The 13,083-nt window shown below is 38.9% G+C and overlaps 1 protein-coding gene across 4 annotated transcripts in view; it reads left to right on the top strand.

The window, feature by feature from the left end:
- The window catches only part of LOC140388056 (proton myo-inositol cotransporter-like), a 296,561-nt gene extending 289,511 nt beyond the window's left edge, over nucleotides 1–7,050 (top strand). Inside the window, exons 10-12 of one of the 4 annotated variants that reach the window (XM_072471653.1) lie at nucleotides 2,748–2,897; nucleotides 3,168–3,224; nucleotides 3,552–7,050. In XM_072471653.1, the coding sequence (XP_072327754.1) occupies nucleotides 2,748–2,897; nucleotides 3,168–3,224; nucleotides 3,552–3,568 (224 nt within the window). In that variant the 3' untranslated portion in view covers nucleotides 3,569–7,050. Of the gene's footprint in view, nucleotides 1–2,747 lie in introns of all 4 variants that reach the window. The other 3 variants (XR_011934072.1, XM_072471651.1, XM_072471652.1) reach the window with 3 other exon arrangements.
- The last annotated feature ends 6,033 nt before the right edge of the window (nucleotides 7,051–13,083 follow it).

Genomic DNA, 13,083 nt, shown 5'->3' on the forward strand with positions numbered 1-13,083 from the left:
TAGAGTTTTGTGCAAAGTCTGTTGAAGGAAATGAAAGGTGTTTTGTGGAAAAGCAGCAGAACCTTTGGTTCTTTATACTACAGCAGCTAAACGTCCAACAATACACACACGACTGTGTGGCAAAACTTGGCTCCAACTCCATCTACAAGTTTGCTGATGACAACCGTAGTGGGTGGGATCTTGAACAATGATGAGTCAGAGTACAGGAGGGAGAAAGAGAACCTAGTGGAGTGGTGTAACGACTACAATCTCTCCCTCAATGTCAGCAAAACTAAAGAGCTGGTCATTGAATTCAGGGAGCGAAGTATTGTACACACCTGTCTGCACCAATGGTGCCGAGGTGGAGGTGGTTGACAGCTTCAAATTCCTAGGTGTGCACATCATCAAAAATTTGTCCTGGTCCACCCACGCTGACATTACGACCAAGAAAGCACAACAGTGCCTATACTTTCTCAAGAAACTAAGGAAATTCGGCATCACAAATTGAACCCTACCAACTTTTACAGATGCACCATAGAAAGCATCCTATCTGGTTTCATCACAGCCTGGTATGGCAACTGCTCGACCCAAGAATGTAAGAAACTACATAGAGTCGTGAAAACAGCCCAGTTCATCACGTGAACCCGCCTCCTATCCATTGACTCTGTCTACATCTCCCCCTGCCATGGGAAAGCGGGCAGCATAATCAAAGACCCCCTTCCACCCAGGTTATTCACTCTTCCAACTTCTTCCATCGGGCAGGAGGTACAAGAGTCTGAGAATACATACTAACAGATTCAAAACAGCTTCTTCCCCGCTGTTACCAGACTCCTGAATGACCCTCTTATGGACTGATCTGATCTCTTCACACATCTTCTCTACTGAGTAGTACTGCACTCCTGTATGCTTCAGCCGATGCCTGTGACTATGTATTTATATGGTGTATTTATGTATGCCCTATGTTTTTCATGTATGGAATGATCTGTCTGGACTGTACGCAGAACAATACTTTTCACTGTACTTCGGTACACATGACACTAAAGCAAATCCAAATTAATAATATTATCTGATTGTGGTCTTAGCTCCATATTCCTGCCTGTTCCCCATAACCCTCCAATCACTTGTTGGTCAAAAATCTGTCTAGTTCAGCATTGAATATATTCAATGGCCCAGCCTGCATTTCCCTCTGGGGTAGAGAATTCCAACGATTAATGATATTCTTGAGAAAAGAAATCCCTCCTCATCCCTTCTTAAATGGGAGAACCCTTGTATTGCCTTTACATCTAGACTTCCCCCTAGATTTCCCCACGAGGCGAAACATAATCTCAGCATCTACCTTGTCAAGCCTCTCTCAGAATTGTATATGCTTCATGATTAACTCTCTTCTAAACCTTAATGAGTGCAGGCCCAACTTCTCAACCTTTCCTCATAAGTCAACACCCACTTCATTCCAGGAATCAAGACTAGTGAGCCTTCTATGAACTGCCTTCAGTGCAAGTATGTCCCTCTTTAAATAAAGAAACCAAAACTGTACACAGTACTCGAGGTGTGGTCTCGCTAATGCCCTGTACAGTTTAGCAAAGCTTCCCTCATTTTATACGTTTGAAGGTCAACATTCTATTTCCCCTGATAATTACCACACCTGCATGCTGATTTTTTGTGATTCATCTATGAGCAGCATTTACTGATACACAAGACTGAATTTCCATCCAGCAAAGGTAAAATGTTCAGAGACTGCTGATTTCACACTGCTGTCCGACTTGCTGGTCTGCCAGGATGTCCCTGCTTCCAACTTAATTTGAGGAAGGTTGCTGGAGGGGGATAGTGGTGACCAATTTAACATACCTATTGCCTTGCTTCACAGGCTGCTGAGTCTGAAGTCTGTCAGATGGTGGCCTCCCAATGGGCCATCCATGCCCCATTTAACTGCATCATCTCCTTGATGTAGCCATTATTAATAGAAGTTCACAGCTGCAGCCATGTCAGTCTGTGAAGGATTTTCACCCTTTGCAACAATGGCTACATTTTATTTTTAAACTTTCGAGCCTTCAAGAGGGCACCATAATCTTGACACAATCTCTTCTTCCTACCACGTTCATAGTGTTCATTTCTGCCAGTGGCCATCGAGAACCTTGGGTGCTCCAATTGTCTCCTCTAGCTGTGGAGCCCAACTGTTGTCCCTAATTGGACAGGTCCCTAGTGATGTCCTCTTAATTGACATTTTCCTCAAATGTTCCTCCGGGTCCCCCAACTACAATTTCTGGGTTCCCGGTCATTATATCATCCTCCCTGCAGGATTAAGAACCCAGAACAAAAATCTAGCCGTTTATGCTGTTAGTGCAATGCAAGTTTAATACTTCAATGTTATTCAAGAACCTTCAAGGTCTAACCTTGAGTTTGTGGCTTGCAATGTAAATTGAAATGTTAGAATATCTTGGGAAATGCAATACTTTCCCTCACCTCTAAATTTTAAAACTTGTTGCTTATTGCCTAATGAGCGTTGATTGCATTTGATTCACTCAGGCCTATCCATCATGTTTCATTGTTGTGAGCAATTAACGTTGTGCAAATTATATCCTGGAAAATCACTGCATAAACTCTCCAGTATAAATAAATCTGTTCAGCCAAATTAATTTCCTTCCTCACTCTATTTCTCATTTTCAGAGGGTCAGTGCAGGTTCGAGGGCCGAATGGCCTCCTTCTGCACTGTAGGGATTCTATGGATTCTGTTATTACTTAGTTACTTACTTTGCACTTTTATGTTGCAGGTGCTTTCTTCCTGTATTCCGGACTAACCACTTTGGGATTATTCTTCGTCTATGGATGTCTTCCCGAAACTAAAGGAATAAAATTAGAGGAAATTGAGAGCTTGTTTGAGAACAAGCTGTGCACATGTGGCCTTTCGGAGTCTGATGAAGGTCGGCACATTGAATATATTCGAGTGAAAGGAAGCAATTATCACCTTTCTGATAATGATGCTTCTGATGTAGAGTGATATTCTAGTATGGTGTTCTTTATTATTCAGTCCTCTTATGAATCAAGGAATATTGGTGTCCATCTACCCTGTTTCTGACTTGATGTGTGATTCTGCACCTATATGCTCCTTCTGTTTTAAACAATTTCATTCTATACTTCTAAATCTCTAACTCCAGTGGGTCTTTGTAAACAGTTGTACTTTTGTTTTATAGCTTCTAGTCCACTTTGTCAAAGGACAGAAAATGAAGATGACTTTGTATGGTACACAGGTGGGCAAACAAACATATTCTGAATTTACTGATAATGTTATTTGCTGCTGACATTAGGTACTTTTTCTAATATTGAGGCGATGATAAAGGATGCAGCGTAAAAGCATTTTAGATCATCTTGGTATAATGTTTTGCATCCAAATAATTCTCAAATATAACCTTTTGGAAATAAGACAGCCAAATTAGCTTTGACAGTGCTCTAATATGTGGTATGCTAAAACAAACTATTTGCAGTAGCCTAGTGATATATATTAGTCTACCAATATGCTATGACACCTAGGATGTTTTTACACTTCTCCCCTTTGGCAAAACACTGATCTTGTCTAGGTCTTCAAAGAAGTTGAGGAATTTTCTCAAGCAAGAGAAAGATCAAGTTTGGCATCTTCACCCACTCACATACATCAAGCAAACAGATACAGAACAAACTTAGCAAAATACATGCCTGTCTTGGTAATGAATGCTTTATGAACCTAAATCTATTAGAATATAACTTAGCTTTGAAGGGGAGGGAAAAGGATGTTAAAAGAATTACTTTAAAATTCTACCTAATTGTGGAAGCAAATTGCATTCCCAGTGCTGAACATCACTGGCATAAAGTCTATAATGGGATTAGATGTGGAAAACCCATTTTAATACAACTTATAGATGTTTTTGTTAAGTAATTTTTCCATTTTGTTTCAACTTAATAAAACACATTTCCCTACTCTATGTTGCAAATATATAACCATAGAACTGAAAGGCGGCACGGTGGTACAGTGGTTAGCACTGCTGCCTTACGGCTCCGAGGACCTGGGTTCGATCCTAGCCCTGGGCCACTGTCTGTGTGGAGTCTGCACATTCTCCCCGTGTTTGCGTGGGTCTCAACCACACAACCCAAAGATGTGCAGGCTAAGTGGATGGGCCATGCTAAATTGCCCGTTAATTGAAAAAATAGTAATTGGGTACTCTATTAAGTTACAAAACTGATATTTATTAATGTTTTTTAGGTTTCATTTAAATAGCTTTCATTGAAAGTTAATATTAGTGATGTCCAAATGCATGATTACAAAATCTCTATTTTTCTAAAATCACTGAAATTCAGCAAAGGGTTTTTAATCTCCAATTGGTTCTGTTCACTTGTTTATCTAGAAATGCTTTCTTTTCAGCATGCAATCTGCACTGGTGGTGTTGTTTGCAGTTGGCATATCTAACAAGTTAGCACATGTGGCCTTTTAATGTTCTAACAGTGCCAGCAATCATGTTAGCGTGCTTGTGAGGGTTGATAGTTCAAATTGAAATTGTAGCAGCTCTGTAAATGTTTCCCAGTGACAAAAGGGGACTAGAGAAAATACTACAAGTATCCATTGGGTCAGGGTATGCGTTTTCAAATGTTATTTGATGCAACATATATTATGATCTGATTGGAGATTCATATTTTGTTGGAATTGGAAGCCAACCATCTAGTTAACCTTTTACCAAAGAACGGTTTTCTTAAACTTTGGGCATTCCATCATCTGTTCTTTTTTTCTAGCGAAAAATGTACCTGTAGAAGGAATTGCAAGAAAAAGTCTGCCTTATTTGATTATAATGTTACCCTTCTGAGGTATTTTGTTTTTTAGTATAGAATCAGATTTAAGTTAGTGTAGTAAAATATTATGTAACAATTGGATAGTAGGTTTCAGTGAGAACCAAATACTAGCTGATTTCTGGCCTAGGATATTCCAATTGATGAACTTACAGTAATCGGCACCATTTTGTTAGGCACAAGGCAGAAAATATGCACCTTCAATTAACATTAATTAATTTACACTCTTATCTACATCAAAGCTAATGTTGCACTACAACAATATGTACCTACTTAATTTGTCAAGTTATGAAGGCAGTTGCTAATTATACATATACTTTGCATCACCATAAAGAAAGAACTGAACTGACCAAAAACACATTCCAATTAGAATGTTTTGTGTTACAATGTTAAGTAATTTTAGATATTCCTTTGTATAATGTGCATTCAATTTAAAAATGGGTAGAACCAGAGCATAATGTAAACCAGAATTCAGTCCTCCGAAATGCACAACGTAAATCATTGTTAAATAGAAAACTGTAAAAGCATTAAAATATTAACAATTCAAACAGAAACGGATATATGTTGCATGTAATATCCTAGTTCTTTCATACCAAAAATAAGAGAATAATCAGGGCTTACGACAATTGATCGACGCCAATTGGCTCAGTGAACTCTTTATCCTCTGAAACTTAGAATCCCAGACTAATTTGCCCAGGTATTGATTGGTATCCCATGATTTGCACATGATAGCATGAAATTGACTGTCTCATTCAAAGCAGCTATAAGAATCTGTGAAAAAACTGTTTTGGTGCAGGAGGGGTACTTGAAGTTGAGATTAATTATTACAGTAGCAGGAAAATAATTACTCTTTGTGGCTATGCTTTACATGTTCAGAGTGCCTAACGTCACTATTGCTCAAAAAGAAAATAATTTAAATCTTGCTAGTGACGGTTTTCATGTTCACGGCAGCAACTTGTATATTCACAACATGCTAGTTCACTTTTTAACCAAGTATTTCTAAGTGAGTTAAATAAGTTTGTCTGGAGATTTTCTAGGCAACAGCCTAACCAAGTTACATTAGCTTGTTGATCATTGCAATGTTTTCATATGAATATTCTAAAATTTGATCTATGGAAACATGTTAATACATCAATAGTAAAGTGTTTCAACTGTCCATCTGCTACATGACACAATCAAAATGCTAAATGCTTCTGTGTTGTCACAGTATATTTATATATAAGATAGTGATGTAATGTTGATACCAGAAAGACTATTCAAGGATTATTAATTTATAAGTTAGAGTTACAGATATTTTCCATGCAGAAATACATGTCATTGTACATGTGGATCTACAGCAAATCTGGACTTGATTTACTTTAAAAAAATATTATTGTTGGTTTAATGCACAAAGACATTGCAAACTTCCCTGAATTATGAATTTGACTTCAACATTGCAGTGCAATGAAGGTATTGTAATATTTGGATTGTATGTTTAAATCATCTGGTGAGACATAACTGGATGACGGAGGTGCAACAGTAACATTTTTCATAAAGTACTTGTGTAGCTGGTTGAATATAGTGGGATTGCCAAGGTAATCATTTTAATGATATTCAACGAATTGAATTCCAAAGCTATTATGAAAAAAAGTAATTAAAAGAACAAAATATAAATGCTATTGTAATTTTTAAATCTTTAAAACTGGCATTTACAGTCATTTATATAGCATTATTTAACACACTAAAGCTGATGCTCCAGTGAAGCTGACCAATAATCTGAATAGGAATCCATTTTCCAATTATGCATGCTTTTTTACATTCTGTTTAAAATTGGTATGGACCAAAATTATTTGTAAGATTTTTAAAACTGAATTTAAGTTATACAACATTCAATAAACCAATCCTCTTGTAACATTTTAAACAAATGATCAAATTTGATTCTGTAAAAAATCCTGTAATTTTAAGAACTGTATTGAAATGAGAATATATCAACATGAGATGTAGTATTCAACAATCTTGGCAACTCTGACGTATTCAATTTTTATTAATGGGTATTGGGGATATCTATATCTTCTGAGGGGACCTAAATACAACTTTATTAAAATCTGAAATATTTGTACATTTAGTGTTGTAAAGGTAAAGCTATATTTGTTACATCATGTTACTGTACATGTTTTAATAGGTATACTTTCTATGAAATTATGGATCTAGTTCATGGATTCTGTTGATTCATAAATGATCCTGTAAAGGGAAAAAATAAATGTGAACTGATTACCTACATAATTGTGTTGTCTTCAAACTTAAATCTGATCTTAACAACTTACAAAATATTAAACATAAATATCTTAACTGTACCAGTATCGTTCATGACAAGGACCTGCTCTATTTAGAAGTATCTGATACAGGTGTGACCAAATATTTTTTCTTTAAACCTGAAATATTCAAATTAGTTTATAGTTATGCTTGGTATTAGGAAATGCATGTTTCCTCTCCAAAAACAAAACCTCCGTTTGATCATGTTTTGAATTCCTTAACTTAGAATTCCCACTGAAATGCAAACAGATGTTTACAATATCATACAGGTACTGTACAAGAACGTTTTGACTATAAATGCCAAATTTGTTTACATACAAGTTGATGCTCTTCAAATGCAAAAAAACTAGGTGCTAGGAAACAGGAAATATATTTCATAGTGTAATTTGCCCTTGTTTGATTTAGATATCAAGTGCTTTCAGAGATGTGTTTTCTTTAGTCTCTACAACCATTATCAAACTAACAGGAAGGTCCAAGTAATAAAATATTAGCAATTTCGTATAGAGTTTTGTTTTCTTCAGAATTCCTTAGGCTCATCACATAAGGTTGAGATTGCGTTTATTTGTCTCTTAGACTCCCATTTTAACTTTACCGTCTGACCAAATAGATGGTCAGTTGCCATAGAAACAATCTGTGTAGCTAATACATGAGGGATATTTTTCTCTCGATCTGTAAACATGACGTGCGCGATCTACCAGTCGTGTTGTGCCCGAACAGGAGCACAAAGTCTCCCACCGGCTTCCCAGCAGACCGTACATCTTGTGAGACCTACCCAGACCTCGTGAGGCAGCAGAATCGAAATCCCGCCCACAATGTGCGTGACCAAGCTGCGCGCACCTAAGCACGTTTTAAACCTGCTTAGCTGTACTCACCCTGGATTTACCAGCCTCCTAGCATCTAACAGTCTCCCCAGGGAGTCCCCAGCTGGGCGCCGTTAAGCACTGGCCAACACAAACTTGGACCAGGGCAGATAGCCCCTGGCCCTCCCCCTGGCACTGCCAAGGTGCCTGGGTGGCACTGCCAAGGGTCAAGGCCTGAGGGAGGCCATGCCCATGAAAGAAGGTTGAAGGGGGTATAATAATAATCATCTTTATTATTGTCACAAGTAGGCTTACATTAACACTGCAATGAAGTTACTGTGAAAAGCCCTGAGTCGCCACATTCCAGCGCCTGTTCGGGTACACAGAGGGAGAATTCAGAATGTCCACATTACCTAACAGCACATCTTTCGGGACTTGTTAGCGGAAACTGGAGCACCCGGTGGAAGCCCACGCAGACACGGGGAGAACCCGCAGACTCCGCACAGACAGTGACCTAAGCCGGGAATCAAATCTGGGATCCTGGCGCTGTGAAGAAACAGTGCTACCCACTGTGCTACGTGCCGCCCATGAAGGTATGAAGGGTGGGGGGTGCAGGCAGGTACAAAGGGGCCTTTGGAAGTTTGGGGAAGTGAAGGGTGAAGGGTCCTGGAAGGGGGTGCTGAAAATGGGTCTCTCAGTGACCCTATAGTGGGGTGTCATCACTTGGGGGTGTGGGGTATTGCCCATATGTGTGGAGGGTGACATTGCCATGGGTGGGTGTAGCCCACAAGCTCACTTAGATATTGGGGCACCCTTTCAAAATGGCAGCCCGATCTCTGAGGAGCTGATCTGGCCAACGAGTTCAGCTCCCCAATTATGAAAATAATTCAAAGCGTAGGCTTGACCGGGGAGAAACACCCCAGGGCCCAAAAAATTGACTAAGTGTGCTGGAAACTCCCAACAATGCCTGCCACAATTGACACTCAGAATCTTTGCCATTAGATTGTGCCTGACATTTCAAAATCTGAAAAACTTTACAGCCCAATCATCAGTACCATTTTCTGTTCATACAAAATAACGATTTTTTAAAGTCAAGATGTGACAACATTGAAAATCCGGATAAATTTCATTAATTTTGTTCATTTTACGGGATATGGGCATCATTGGCTAGACCAGCATTTTTATTCCCTATCCCTAGTTGCCCTTGACAAGATGGCAGTGAGCTGTCTTCTTGAACTGCTGCAGTACCTGGGGTGTCGGTACACCCACAGTACTGTTAAGGGTTCCAGGACTTTGACCCAATGACAGTGAAGGAACAGTAATACATTTCCAAGTCAGGATGGTGAGTGCCTTGGAGACAAACTTCCAGGTGGTTATAGTGGTCTACTGAAAATGATTGCCAGCACCCTCGCTATTTCCTCCCTTCCCTCAATAAACAGCCTGGGACACATTTCATCCAGCCCTGGAGGTTTATCTACTTTTAAGCCTGTCAGACCACTCGGAACCTACTCTCTATGTTAATTTCTTTTAATTTTATCACAGTCCTACCTGATTCCTGTACTCGTATCGTCCCTCTCACTAGTGAATACCGACAAAGTATTCATTTAGAACCCTACCTATGTCCTCTGGCTCCACATACAAATTACCAATGGTCCTCTTTCCCTAGTTATCCTTTTACCCTTAATGTATTTGTAAAATAACTTCGGATTTTTCTTTATTTTACCTGCCTGTATCCATTCATGTCCCCTTTTTGCTCTCCTAATTTACTTTTTAAGTTCCCTCTTGCACATTCTATACCCCTCTAGAGCTTCTACTGCTTTCAGCCCTCGATATCTGCCATAATATCCCTCAATATCCAGGGTTCACGAGATTTGTTGATCCCACCCTTTTTCTTGATTGGAACATGTTGGCCCTGTACTCTCCCTATTTCCTTCTTTCAGGTGTCCCACATTTCTCTCACAGATTTACCTAAAAGTGCTTGCTCCCAGTCCACTCTGCCAAAATCGTATCTGATTTTGTTAATATTTATCTTCACCCAGTTTAGAACTTCGATTTCAGGCCCATCCTTTTCTGTAAAAATCTTTAATCCAACAAAGTTATGATCATTGTCTGCATAATGCTCCCCCACTGATACTTCAACCACATGGTAGGTTTTATTACCTAAAATTATGTTCAGGATTGCCCCTTCTCTTGTAGGACCTTCTACGTACTGGCTTAAAATGTTCTGGACTCATTTTAAGAATACAGCCCCCGTTCTTTAAAAAAAAGCCTGGTGTCCCTGAAACACGGTTTCTAAACAAAAATAATTGGGCCTCTGAAATATACAGAGACACCTGAACTGAAATGGAGATTAGCAGCATGAAATTATTTGGGTCGATGAATTTTGTGTCTGAACCCCCTCATTTCCAAGAGGTATGGGTATGCTGCAAATCGCATGCCCAATATCATGCCAAAAGAATTTCAATCCCAGGCGCCTTCTGTCTATACTCTGACAGTTAAAGTAATTTGCTCTTGCAGGTACGATACATCTGTTTCAGCCATGCAAGTGACTTCATCAATGCAATTTAGAATGAGGAAGTGCAGCTGCCGGAATGCCAATGAAGTGAAACCATGGAATTTAAATGTCAATATGTTCAGTTGACTTTTGGTATAGTCTAAATTTAAGGATAGCCCCAGTGATGCAGCTAACAAGGCTGCCTTATCCATGTACAAATATCACATCATGCAGTCCACAAATTACATTCTGCAGACAACTGGACAAGGTAACTAATGTGTTCTACTTTAATTTTTTGCCCAATTATTTACACATACTATCAGCTCTTGTGTTTTCTCCATTTGTGATTTTTTAAAACTTATTTACAGCATGAATAAAAGCAATTGTTAAATTTCCTGGTTTTCAGGATCTGGCATCTCGTGGACAAAAGTACAGTATTATAGTAATTAACAGCTAAATATTATTCCTGTGGCATGTTATCCCATTCACACCATCCATAGGGATTCCTAGAGACTCTTTAGGAAATGAAAAGCAAAGTGTTAGGAGAAAGCTTGCAGCATAACATGAACTCTAAAATAAAACGCTATTCAAGCACATTGAAGTGATTTTATACATTAATAAACAAATCTGTACTAAATGTTACACAGGTCAGAGGCTGGGAATTCTGCAGGGAGTAACTCATCTACTGTTTCCCCAAGGTTCTGTCCACTATCTACAAAGTGCAAGTCAGTGTGATGGAATATTCCCCATGTGCCTTAAATGAGTGTGGCTACAACAACACTTGAGAAGCTTGACCCCGTCCAGGACAAAGCAGCCCGCTTTGTAATGATGTGTATATTGACTGGGATGTAAAGAGTTAACAAGTTAATGGTAATGCTTCTTACCACTAGACGGAACCACAGAACAGTCATCATTTTTTCATTTTATTTCATTTCATATATATAGCATGTGACTTGGGGATTCTGGGAGCTAGGAATTAGAAGAGTGACAAGCATAGAGTAGTTGTGTACTTGAGAGTTCTGTTAATTTGAATTAGCATAGTTTAATATAGATAGCTTCTACTTTAGGAATGTGATTGCATCTTAGTAATGTAATAAATGTACGGTTTTGTTTGTTAACAAAGCTTTGTGTTCTTTATTCAACACAACGCATCCAAGCCATCAAGGTAAAGCAAAATAGAGAACACAACATGGTACCAAGACTGGACCTAGAGTAGATTAGTAACGTTTAGAGAGAAAGAAAGACTCTCTGCTCGAAGAAAGAAAAAAATGTGGAAAAAGTAAATCTCAACCAGACTCCAGTAACAACAATCAGACTCCAAGAGCAGCAACCAGCAGCATCACAAAGAGAAATACCCAGCCGAAACTTCATGGAAGGTCTTCAGATTTCAAAGTCATTCGGGATATCGGGTAATGTAGGTGTGCACTGGAAATGGAAAATTTTCAGACAAGAGCTTAAACAGTACCTATCCTCAAACCGCCAAGCAACCAGTGATAAGCATAAAACTGCTTTATTGCTACTAATGGTTTGACCATAGGCTATCGAAGTGTATAACCCATTCCATTTTGAGAATGAAGTTGAAAAAAATAAGTTTGAAGTAGTCATTAAAAAATTTATTATGTATTGTGAGCTTAATGGAAATGAAAAGCTGTGTAAACGACTGCAAAAGCAACAAAAATTAATGCTAGAAGATCCTAGTAATATATCTAAAAATAAAAGTGCTGAAATGTTGAATTGGCAAAGTAAAAAAAAGTTTGCCTCTGTTGAAGCTGTGGCGCAGCTAGAAATTTGGCAAGCTGGAAAAGAAGACCAGTTTGTGCAAGCGCACTTGGAAAAAAAAGTGTGATTTGGGTGTTGAACGTTCTGCGCATTTGCCAAACCAATTCACAAATTGAAAAAAGATGCGATTCGGGAGATGACCGTTCTGCTCATGCGCACTCCGGACAAGGATCGATTTGCACATGCGCAATGGATGTTTGCGCATGATGTCACGAACATGATGACGTGCAGACGCCGTGACCACGCCCACTTACAGAAAAAAGGCCCGACAATCGGGAAAAAAAAGTTTAAAAGGCACCAAAGAGAAGAAATTACCTTGTATAGCTGAAGAAGACATTTGTAGCACCATTGAGCAAGAAGTTTGCATCATATAGCAAGAAGAAAATTTTAACAAATTTAATAATAGAGTGTAACATCACAGAAGGTGAAATAGATGTGGAAGATATATTCTATGTGGATATAATTGGAAGTGTAGACAAAGGTACACAGGAAATTTCAGAAGCTGGAAAAAAAAAACAATCACAATTGTACCAAATCTAGATGAATGGACAATTCCAGTGATGCTGAATGCCACATTAATCACCGGGACAAGTGACAATTTCCTTGGCCTCTCCGATCTGAACTGCCTGAGAGTTCCACCGACAGTTTTTGATCTACAGAATCAGCTGATCGACTACAGTGGGAATGCGATTGAAACTTTAGGGGTATGTAAGCTAGAAGCATGGGTTCACAATCAAAGTCACCTCATTCAATTCGGCATTGTGGGTACCAGCGCAAGTCCCTGTTGGGAGCAATTGCATGCGTAGTCCTGAACCTTGTTAAACGACGACACGTTCCAGATAGTGTGAAGACAGAGGATCATTGTAACTGCCCATGAGAAATTAGACCGCAATCATCCGATGAGGACAGTAATCTGACAAATGAGCAAGC

This window comes from Scyliorhinus torazame, chromosome 13, assembly GCF_047496885.1.
Source record: "Scyliorhinus torazame isolate Kashiwa2021f chromosome 13, sScyTor2.1, whole genome shotgun sequence".
Taxonomy (NCBI): Eukaryota; Metazoa; Chordata; class Chondrichthyes; order Carcharhiniformes; family Scyliorhinidae; genus Scyliorhinus; species Scyliorhinus torazame.